General features: G+C 43.4%; 1 protein-coding gene across 2 annotated transcripts; it reads right to left on the bottom strand.

Annotated features, from left to right (window-relative positions):
- Nucleotides 1–1,356: 1,356 nt before the first annotated feature.
- Nucleotides 1,357–10,082, bottom strand: hmbsa (hydroxymethylbilane synthase a). 2 transcript variants are annotated; one of them, XM_028808512.2, is made up of 14 exons: nucleotides 9,862–10,082; nucleotides 3,782–3,835; nucleotides 3,611–3,683; nucleotides 3,425–3,474; nucleotides 3,289–3,344; nucleotides 3,136–3,213; nucleotides 2,988–3,065; nucleotides 2,825–2,900; nucleotides 2,614–2,727; nucleotides 2,489–2,527; nucleotides 2,291–2,410; nucleotides 2,122–2,175; nucleotides 1,950–2,036; nucleotides 1,357–1,732 (listed from the first exon to the last, which is right to left on the bottom strand). In XM_028808512.2, exons 1-14 carry the CDS (start codon nucleotides 9,892–9,894, stop codon nucleotides 1,559–1,561), a joined length of 1,086 nt encoding a protein of 361 aa, XP_028664345.2. In that variant the 5' UTR covers nucleotides 9,895–10,082; the 3' UTR covers nucleotides 1,357–1,558. The 2 variants fall into 2 exon arrangements, with proteins under 2 accessions (XP_028664345.2, XP_028664347.2); XM_028808514.2 differs by lacking the exon at nucleotides 9,862–10,082 and adding an exon at nucleotides 3,937–4,294.
- Nucleotides 10,083–11,523: the final 1,441 nt, after the last annotated feature.

The following is an 11,523-nucleotide window of genomic DNA, read 5'->3' as shown; positions in this document are numbered from 1 at the left end:
ATCATGACGTCATCACATACGTGCAACTGCCACAAACGCAATCTTTTCGTCAATTATATGCATTTGCTCAGCGATAACTACAACATTTAGTTGCTCCGTGTTGAACCGTTACCACTAATAGACGTTGCAGCTGTTGTGCTGGAATTAATACAAAATATTGGAAATACATCTTATTGTCTTACAATAAATGTTTTTTCGCGGCTTTCAGTGTAGTATTGTCCACTTAAATAATTTGGGACCGGTATGCGGAGGATTGCCCACATTTTAAACATTTCAAATATTTGACGCAGCTATTCTTGTTTATTTTGTACTTCTACTTCCTGAAGGAAGTCCTTACATTGTTTATGTACAATGGCCGCTCACGCTAAATCTGGACTTTTAAGTTTGTTTTAAACTGGTCAGTTTTAATATACTTTACAGGCAAAATCAGAAGATTTCTAAATGTTGTATCCCCCTTCACTTGTCTGTGAAGATGTCCCAGTAAATCTGTCTTGTCCCGCTCGCATCGGCCTCAGTCCTTGGGCGGAGTGAAAACCCCACACCAACGGCAGAAAAAAAAACTGAAATCTGAACTCGAATTAAACTTAATAGGCCATAGTGTGTGTAATAATGTTTGTTTGTGTTTACCCTGCTTTGCACCCGATGCCTGCATGAAGCTCTAGCCTTCCCACGACCCTGCTTGGAAGATGGATGGATGGATGGATGATAGACAGGTGTAAACGCAACAGGTAGCGATCGATCCGGAATTTAAGCCAAGAGATATGAAGTTAACTTACCGTTTTGCTTTTGTACGTCTAAAGTAAACAGTTTTTTGTCATAATAAACCATGCGTTTTTAAAGCTTACTATTTACCATAATGTATATAAAAAGAAGGCAGAATAGTCCGAAGGACGTGACGGTTGCGTAGTGGGTAGAATCGTCGGCCGAACTGCACACGCGGACGCGCACCAGTTTGTTTAAAAACATTCAGTGCGCGACACCGCGCAGCAGAAGAACCACCTCGAAGTTTTTTTCTTTGTCTTTACATATCAGTCTTACAGATATTCTCTGTCTTCCCACATAAACTTCCATCATTTTGCTCTGAGTGATTTTCTGCACACTTGGCTGTCTCCGTGTGCTTTTACTGTCGGATTGCAATTTGTAAAGATGCTGGTGGCTACGAAACACTTCACACGACCTGGTTTGTTGTCTAAGCATTCACAGTCGGCGTTTGGTAATAATTCTGGAGGCACGCGGTCGCCGAGACGTGTTAAACCAACAGCACCCCCTGCTTTGAATTTCTTATCACCCATTTCATTCTTGGACCCTTCGCAACACACTTCACCCCACCTTACTGATAAATAAGCACCGACCAAGTTGCATACAATAACTATTTATTGCTGTTTATACCTACAATGCCCTCTATAACCGGAGAGACGTCGGCTTTTAAGGCCACCTGGTGAAACCGATTATCATCTTGACAAAATAAGGATGAGGTTTTGGGACCCATGACGTCGTGTGACCCAGCAGACCGCTACCTCACATCACTGGCATCTCTGCTCTTCCTGTCCAGTGGAGTTCAGTTGGCATCATTCAGTTGTCGGGCGACCGTGAGTATCTCTTTGGCCCCTCGGCTCAATAGCAGGTCTGCTAGATCTACACCAAGCTTCTCGGCTGTAGCTTGCTGGCTGGCAGGTATGGTCCACGCTGTGATGCCAACCCGCTGGACACCATCACTAGCAACATCTTGGTCCTAAAAAAAAAAAAAAAAAGAAGCAGTTTAGGTTAATTGGCCAGTAATGGTGTGTGTGCGTGTGTGTGTCTTGCAATGGGGCTGGCACTCTAGCAGGACCTGGGATAGGCACCAGCTCCCTGTGACCCAGAACTGGATGGACAGATAATCTTGAATAGCATCAGAGCCCAGAAGCTGAACCGCAATGCTAACGCAGCCTCCCAAAGTGCCATCTTACCTGCAAAGGTGACTCAAGGTTGGCCTGCATGGTTTCCTTCAAACACTCTGAGCCATCCAAACTGTACACAGCGCCCGTCAGATAAAGCTAAACAAAGAAAGACCAACAATGTGAGCTTCATCAACGGGACAGTAGGCTTGTCATAGGGTTGTGGTTAGGTGTTGCGCCTCACCTGGGTCTCCTTCACCTGTGTATGAACTGCAACAGGGACACTGCAGCCTCCTTCCTGTACAAGAAAGAAGTGGAGTTTAGGAAGTGGCTTCCACAAGACCAGGCTAAACAAATGATTTGCATGAATGAGACACCTCCAGGGGTACAGTCTTGGGTAACTCAGACCTTACCAAGCGCTTCATGAATGCCCTCTCAGCAATGCAACGGAGGACCGTTTCATGGTCATGCATTGCCGCCACCATATCCAGGATGTCCCGGTCACATGCCCTCACTTCCACAGCCAGAGCTCCCTGTCAGTCAAACAAACACACAACTTAGGAGTTGTCACCAAGCATAGCAAAGACAAAGCACCAAGCAGACACACTCACTTGGCCGACAGCATAGAGGCAGTCCTCAGGCTCCAGCAGCTGAAACAAGAACAGAATCGAGAATGTTTGAAGGGGGAACTAACGCTTTATGCAAACCCCTTGCCACCCTGGCAGAGACGACATACCTGACTGATGCGTTCCTGCCAACCCATTCTTTGCAGACCCGCTGCGGCTAGGATGATGGCAGAGAAATCCTCTTTCTCATCCAGTTTCTTGAGACGAGTGTTCAGATTCCCACGCTTGCATATGTCGTTAAGGTTATCTGCACGTACCACCCGGGCATACTTACCTCACAATGCCAGGCTCAATTCTAAAAGGGCACATGCTGAAGGATACAATGTCCTTGAAAGTGAGATGAGGGAACCGCTTTCTCAGTTGGGCTGCCCGCCGCAGAGAACTCGTCCCAACAACACTAAAACACAAGAGAGAAGTAGTGGGCAAAATGGTGGGACTTTGACAGCATAAGCCGGGAAGAAACGTCTGCACATTTGGCACCAACCTCTTTTCTGGAAGGCTGTCCAGAGACTTGCCCGTATTTTTTGGATGCAGGACAACGGCATCTTGCGGATTTTCTCTCCTGAAAGACAGCAACTGCTTTAGAAGCATGTCCCCCTCTTCCTCAAAGGCGCAGAGGAAAGTGTACTCACTTTAAAACAGCTCCAATGGTGAATCCCACAGGCAGGGTGGTGGGCAAGTCTTTCAAGGAGTGGACGACCAGATCGACCCTGGAAACAGAAGCAGTTAAGTGTCAGTGCCAACCCACTGGTCACACTCTTCTGGGTAACAAAATTCGGTCATACTCATTTCTCTCCAGGGCATTCTCCAGCTCCTTTGTGAAGAGACTCTTCTCTCCAATCTGAAAGGCACAGGGGCACACATTTATTTTGGCGACAAGGACAGATGTGGTTTTTCGATGTAAGTCAGTTAAACACTCACCTTCGACAGCGCAGTGTCCAGGATCTTGTCTCCAGTCGTTGACATTGCAACTGCGCACAAAACACACAAGTCAGAACAACCATGGAAGGATGGCACCTTCAAACACCCCGAGCACGTTTTATCAGGTTCTTGGCAAGAATGAAAAAGATAAGGGCACTCGAGCACCTTCTCCGCCACCCCGCTTACCGATCTCCATTTGTAAGTCTGGGTAGAGCGCTTGCAGCTTCTCCACCACGCTGTCTGTCTGGATGCGGGCCAACTGGAAGCACAGAAAAGAGCCGGTCAACCGTGTAGGCAAGAAGAAACCCTCGGAGCTTAATCCCCCCAAGCATGTGGCTGTTGTGCCTAACCCCCCACCTGACTTTTTCTCGTGCCCACACGAATGACCCGTCCTGGCATTTTGAGATCTTCCTGCAAAAACAAACAAACAAACAAACAAAAAAAAAAAAGAACAGTCAGAATGGTCAACTTAGACAAAGACAAAAAGCCTAATGTCCGGTCAGCGGCCTGACCTGCAAGAACTCCACACTCCCGTTCTGCATGTTCCTCTGTCCAGTAGCTTACTCGGCCGCCTCTGCCTCTGTGCAGGGCTCACAAGGGGCTGCTGCTGCTGCTGCTCCTCCCAGATAACGAGCTGCCGATTCATGGTGGGCTGGGAGGGGAGGCTGGGGTGGGGTCTACAGACCAGTGGCTGTACCACAGCTAGCCAGCCCCTCCTTAGTTTGACCCGTTCTAATGAGGTTGTGCATGTGTGTGCACATGAGTTGGCAGGGTTAGGGTCATTCGCACACAAAACACACATGGGGGGCACATCTACAAACACTGAGTCTTGGGGGGTGGGGGGTTTGGGAGGTCAAATAGTAAGTTCAGGTCCTCCTCTCATTGTCTCTAAGACATAATGGAAAGGACAGAAACACTCGCTAAGCCGCTATGAGGACACACGTCCAGACATAAAGCTAGAACAGACATACTTGGGTTGGCGCGGACCATCAACACAACTGGATAGAAAGGGGACGGAACACACCAGCACTCTACAAGGAATGAACAGCCGGGCAAATTAGGTGTTGTCCTAAGTAGCAGGCTGTGTGAATTTTAAACTTTGTACAAATTAACTGCTACTTTAAAAAGTATTCCCTTTTGTTTTTGCCTTACCAGGATCATGAAAGGTGCTATATGTGGAAATTCCAAGCCGGCTCACTGTGTGTATGGAATATGAACATTAGTATGGGGCTGTTGAAGCATTTCTTATTGAATTTTGATTTTTACTCCAATGCATCTCAAGACATTGGTCTGGTATATGCAAGCACAGTCATGTGAAAAAGCAAGTAAACCCCATGAAATGTTTTTTTTTTTCATTTTTAACATATGTGGACTTATTAAGATTTGATCTTCAATTAAATAGCATCTATCCACCTTAATAAAAGGACAAGTGTCTGTCTTTGTGTCCATCCAATTGCTAGGTTTCTGCTATCCAATAGATGGTGCATCACAAACATTAGCACAGTTTTTATGTATTGTGTACTAAACAGCAAGTAACAGAGATATAGCCAACGGACAGACACGCCGGACTACAAACGTTAACGTTGAATCTGTCCAACAGAGAGTATCTGCCAGATGGACAGAAATCAGCTTATCCACCTTAACAAAAGGACAAGTGGCTGTGTGTTCATCTGGTTGCCATGTCTCTGTTATATGCCATTTGGTATGGGATTCTTAAATGCAGTGCTAATATTTGCAATGCACCATCTGTTGGACTAACAAATGCCTTGCATTTGTCTCTGTTAAATGTCATTTGGTATATAATTCTTAAAAAGCAGTGCTAATGTTTGTGATGCACCATCTGTTGGATTGACAAATGCAAGGCATGTGTCCCTGTTATATGTCATTTGGTATAGGATTCTTCAATGCAATGCTAAGGTTTTCTATGCATCATGTGCTGGATTGACAAATGCAAGGCATTTGTTTCTGTTATATGTCATTTGATAAAGGATTCATTAATGCAGTGCTAATGTTTGTGAGGATGCACCATCTGTTGGAAAGACAAATACATTGCATATATGTTATATGTCATTTGGTAGGGGATTCTTAACTGCAGTGCTAATGTTTGCTATTCACCATGTGTTGGTTGTATCCGTTAAATGCCATTTGGCATGGGATTCATAAATGCAGTGCTAATGTTTGTGATGTTTGGAATGACAAATGCAATGTATTTGTCTCTGTTATATGTCATTTGGTATAGGATTCTTAACTGCAGAGCTAATGTTTGTGATGCACCATCTGCTGGATTGACATTTGTCTCTGTTATATGTCATTTGGTACATAATTCTTAAATGCAGTGCTAATGTTTTCAATGTACCATGTGCTGGAATGACAAATGCAATGTATTTTTCTCTGCTATATGCCACTTGGTATGGGATTCATAAATGCAGTGCTGATGTTTTTTATTTGCCATCTATTGGAATGACAAATGCAATGCTTTTTATTATTAATATTGCATATTAATGTATTTTATTGAAAAATACATTCCAACAGATCAGTGGTTCCCAAACTCGATCCTGGGGACCCACTGTGGCTGCAGGTTTTTGTTCCAACCTGATTGTAAATCTGTGTTAATAACTGATAACAACTGATCTCCTTTAATTAGCTGGTCTTTTTTACTCTTCTCTTATTCTGCATTCAGAAAAACACAACAGTATGTTTTTTACATTTATAAGACACTTAGAAATATTTCCATTTTTTTCTAAAGCTATAAACACTTAACACCCTTTTCCTGTGTAGTTTGCTCCCTTCATTTAACCCTATTAGTGACAATTAACAACCAGCACAGCAGACACCCAGGATGATGAAAGCCGCAATGACTTCATCGTCAGACTCACTAATTTGTAAATAATCAATTAAATAAATAACCAGAACACCTGGAAAAGCAGAATGAAAATTAGGTTGAAAACACTGTTAATTACTTAAACAAAATATTCCCCATATAACTGCTTATTACATTTTAATAAAAATCTATCAAACTTAGTTTGTAATTTCTCCATTGACTCCAAAACACAGAAACTGGAAATAATGACTTACTTAATTAGGCTAAGAGTCCAATGAAAAATCGAAGTTGGTTGGAACAAAAACCTGCAGCCAAGATCGAGTTTGGTAACCACTGCAATAGATGATGCCCTGCAAACGTTAACGCCGGGGTGTGCATTGCTTACTTGGATTTCAACCCGTCTTAGATGGGTAGCCCAGCTAGTCCATATAATAAAACACTTACGCCTGTGTATGGTCCCGGTTCCTCCAAGCAATCTGATTGGTCAGTATGGCTTTGGTCTAATTGGTCAGTTTTGTTGTGGTTGCTCAATCAAACACAACTGAGGCAGGAAACGCCAAGCAAAGCAGGCTGACACACAAGAATGCCAAGGGAACGGCATTGAAGGAACACAGAGAGTTGCCTTCAAACACGGGAAAGTATTCACAAGAGTATAAATGATGGGGTTCCATAAGTCAAAAAGAGGACAGGAGCCAAGCAATGCACCATGAAATGAGAGTCTGAATTAGAGAAGCAGGCTTTATGAGAAAACAATTGAGACGAGAAGCACCAGGCAAGACAGGTTGAGACAGACAAGGACACCACAGAAAGGTGTAGGATGAATGCAAAGAGCACACGAGCAGCAAGAGATATCAAATACATGTACTTCAAAATGTATTCTATTACTTGTCGTCGATAGGTGATATCATATAACAAGCATCAGGCCACATTTATATTTTGTAGTTCATTATATAATTTAAATGAACATAAATGCAAATTTTGCATGTGGTAAAAGGAAGCCCACCCCTTTCGTTTATCACTACCGCAGACACTTAAAATTAGTTCAAATTAGATAAGTTCAAATAATCAGAATATCACTAGAGAGGATCTTATCTGAACCGAAGATGTTCAGTTTGGTTTGAACTATGTGCTATCACCATGCAGGGACTGAAAGAGCCCTCTGAGGCCTTCAGAAAGAAGCGTATAGATATCTAGAAGTCTGGGAATGGATTTAAAAAGCTCTCCAAACCATTGGAAATCAACCATTTCACTCTCCGGAAGATCATCTGCAAGTGGAGTAGATTTCAAACAAAGGATAGCTTGCACAGGCCAGGCCACCCCAGAAAGATCAGATGGAGAGCAGAATGCAAGATGATTGGGGTTGGGGGAGTCTTTTTAAGAACCCCAGTCACTACAGGTCCCTCAAGTACCTCTTGTCACTGTTGATGTCAAAGTGCAGGAGTCTACCATTAGAAAGAAGCTGCACAGATGTGATGACCTTGTGAGGTGTACCATGAAGAAATATCTGCCATCCAGAAAAAACTTCAGGGCAAGACTAAAGTTTGAACATTAAACACCTAGGCAAAGACCTGGACTTCTGGAAAAATGTGCTCCGGACAAACAAGGCAAAGATGGCCAGTTTAAACTAGCTGTATAATGGCAGCATGTCCCAAGAATCAGTTCTTATTTAGTCACAGTACCAAAAGACATGGTTGGTGAAAAGCAAAGACAGCATTTGACCAGAAGAACCTGATACCAACTGCAAAGCATGGTGCTGGAAATATGATGGGTTAGGTTTGGGGTAAGGGGTGGGGTTAGTTTTCTACATCAGGGCTTGGGTGGCTCACAATCATGAAATCAGCTATGAATTTTGGGCTGCTTGGGGGTAATATGAGACCATCTGTCAGAAGATAGAAACTCAACTAAAAGCGGATCTTACAACATGACAATGACCATATAAAAATGCACTAGGGAATGGATGAAAGACAGAAATGGAAGGTTCTGGAAGGGCTATGTCAAAAACTGCATCTGAATCCCACCAAGAAGTTTGAGTTTGTGGAGGGCTGTTGGGATCCGGAACGAACTATGCACACAAGACACCCCTCAAATATCACACAGCTGAAAGAATTCTGCATGGAAAAATGGGAAAAAACATTCTTTCAGTGACAATCAGAAACTGCTAGGCAGTTACAGAAAATATCCACTTGTGGGGGTAACACCAGCTATCAGAGCCAAAGGTGGGCTTACTTTTCCTACAGTTATTGGATCACAATAGATCAGAGCCACTCCTGGCATTACTGGCCATGACAGAGATAGTTAGCCAAGAAGGGACAGGAGATGATTAGGGGGCCAGAATGACCAGGCCTTGATGGACATAATGAAACACCAGATACTCAGGGATCTTTTATGACTACAGAGAGTCAGGACCTCGGTTTTACATCTCATCTGAAGGACGGAGTCATATTTACAGTACAGTGTCCCTGACACTGCACTGGGTTGATTTGGGATCCACACACAGACCACAAGCTAAGCATCCTCTGATGGTCACATCATCACCTTTTCCAGCGGCCACCAAAGGTGTTCCTAGATGGTCTCCCATTCATGTACTGGCTGTGCCCTAACATGCTTAGTTAGCTTCAGGTGAATGACCTCTTCTAAAGCACAAGAGGTATGGCTGTCAAAGTCTGTCCTTTCAAGTTAATAGAGATAACAGTAGAAATGTGCGAGTTTCGAAGCTGGCAATTGATTAGTATATGTAGGCAAACTTTTCACTCTAATGACCCTGTAAACCCTCTTACTACATTCCAAAACAAAAATTCCACTGCATTATTTTAAATGTATATACAGTACTGCAATACTGTATTCAGACATTATCTATATGGAGTTTACATGTTCTCTCTAGGTGTGAGTGGGGTTTTCTCATATTCATCACGTTTCGCCAACCCAACCCCCAAGTCACACTGGTGAGGTAAGACTTTGTTACGCAGATCACAAAAATAACAAGCAAGTACAGTGAATCTCTACAGATTTATGCTCATAAATAAATCTAGCGAGGTGAGACCGAAGGAAGCACGTTAGCCAGACATCCTAACTCCTAATGTGGGAATCGGTTTCAGTGATTGGATTGGTATATGCGGATTAAAAGAGCTGCCGGGGTGGGCATGCTATTAAATTCTATCAACACTTACTCTGTAAAGCGTATTTTAACCGGGTTTAGAGTCTCGGTGGCCGGTGTCCATCCACGCAGTGTCGGGTTTACAAAGCAAGAATCGGTATCGGACGAGATATCCGTGCAATGAAGGGACACTAATGGGAGGATATCCGGTCAAAGCTTCCATTCATTCCAGATAGAAATCACTTGTGAACGACAAACACTCACAAGGATCAGCACACTGGTACAGGTTAGAGGACCATCCGATTAACCTCTGAAATGAACTCGAATTCATTCTAGAAGTTAAGCATAACAAACAGGTCATTCTAATCGGAGTTCGAGAATCACTACAGCTAGTTCCCCATTGGCTCTATCAAAGCACTTTTGGTTAACAATAACCAATAAGATCAGAGCTCATCACAGACTGGCTCTCCACTAGTCCAATAAAGTCATGCATTTTTCAAAATGACAATGGATGGGACTCACCTGGTTTTCAGGCTGTGCATCATGGCGCGACATTATAACTTCCAAAAAAAATACACTTCTCTACAGAAAAGACTCAACTATCCGATTGGCATCCAGGAGAGAAAAAAAGATTTCCACGTTGTGCCGTGACCGCCGCTCTCGGGGCTGCAGTGGTCGTACAAGCTAAGGAATGCACTTCAGCATGCCATTTTACGTCACTTCCGCGACCGGGATGGGCTTGACCGCGCAATCGCAGAAAGGTCGCGTTTGGCGCGACGTGTTTAACAACTGACAGGACAACTCAGCTGAGTCACGGGAATCCCATGTGTTGCCAACTTGGAGACTTTGTCACTATATGTAGAGAGATTTCAGACACATTTGGCGAAATTATTATTGTTTATTTTGACAAGTCTCTGACAGCAGCTCATGTAACAACTGATTGCTATAGAGTCTGATAGAGCGCAGTAGAGAACTGCCCGCAGTGTTTGTCTCCAGTTACTTCTTAACAGTGTCCTATTGGACTGAGATCTGGAGACTGTGAAGGCCATTGGAGTAAACTGAAGTCACTGTCATGCTCATGGAATCCACTTAATATCATAAGCACTTTGTGACTTTGTGAGTTACCCTTTTGAAAAGGGGGTAGAATGTGGCAGTGGAGAGAGGTACGTGTTCATCAACAGTAAGTTTAAGTATGCTACAACTTTCAAATGATTACTGTTTGTTATTAAGACTCCTAATGGATTCCTGCCATTTACAGAGTTTTGATGAAAATATGTTGACTGTAGTTTCACTGATAGGAGTGAACCCACCTTCTGTGGTCCATCATCCTGGAGGTCTGAGGCACTGAGTTCAGAGGATGCCTTTCTATGTGTAATATTGTACTTTTTTACATTAAATTTAATCTGCCTAAGTCTGTATTCTTTCCGGATCTCTCTATGATGATTCGGCTAATTCTGCCTTGTGTGCCGTTCCAGAAAGTTTGGTATCATCTGAAAACTTAACCAGCCCCTTAATTTACATTCCTGTCAAGATCATTTATGCATATTATCAAAGCAGCAGCCACAGGACTGATCTCTCAGGGACACTACTTTTAACATCACTTATTTCTGAAAATGTTCCCTTTTCCATAACCCTTTAAATGTTGTAAAGGATTTAACTCAATTTTGTGCCCACCTACACATTGCACCCTGAATTTCATGTCTGCAGCCTAACCTCAGAAAACCAAGGAACTTCCACCACATAAAAGAGCCTCTGTGCTCAGACACTGTTAAGGGAGTAGATGTGAATCTGGTGCATTGCTACACATACTTGGGGGTCCCCATCAGTGACACGTTGGACTGGTCTCGTAACGCAGAGGAACTATAGAAGAAAGGGTAAAACAGTCCTGTTTTTCTTAGGAGTCGCCATTTCTTTAATGTGGAAAGTGACATCCTTCACATGTTCTATAACTATGTGATAGCTGGTGTGGTGTGCTGGGTTAGTAACATCACTTCAGGGGAGGCCCACCAAATCAGCAAGCTAATTAAAAAGGTGGGCTCAGTTATGGGATGCTCTCTGAACCCCAATGGAGGAATGAAACAAAACTGCATGCCATCAGGAACAGTGCTGTACATCTCTCTCTGACACACCAACACTGAGGACTTTCAGCCAAAAAATTATTCAGCAGAAGTGTGTCAAGAATCA

Source organism: Erpetoichthys calabaricus, chromosome 9, assembly GCF_900747795.2.
Source record: "Erpetoichthys calabaricus chromosome 9, fErpCal1.3, whole genome shotgun sequence".
Classification (NCBI taxonomy): Eukaryota; Metazoa; Chordata; class Cladistia; order Polypteriformes; family Polypteridae; genus Erpetoichthys; species Erpetoichthys calabaricus.
The sequence above is the reverse complement of the archived record's forward strand: the minus strand, read 5'-3'. Positions and strand labels throughout refer to the sequence as shown.

Bases quoted from the DNA above. Each gene is read 5' to 3' on its own strand.
- hmbsa (XM_028808512.2), bottom strand. From the start codon at position 9,894: ATGTCGCGCCATGATGCACAGCCTGAAAACCAG. The intron at 2,728-2,824 runs GTATCCTTCAGC...GACATATGCAAG, and splicing joins ATCTCACTTTCAAGGACATT to CGTGGGAATCTGAACACTCG. The intron at 2,037-2,121 runs GTGAGGCGCAAC...TTCTTTGTTTAG, and splicing joins CACAGGTGAAGGAGACCCAG to CTTTATCTGACGGGCGCTGT.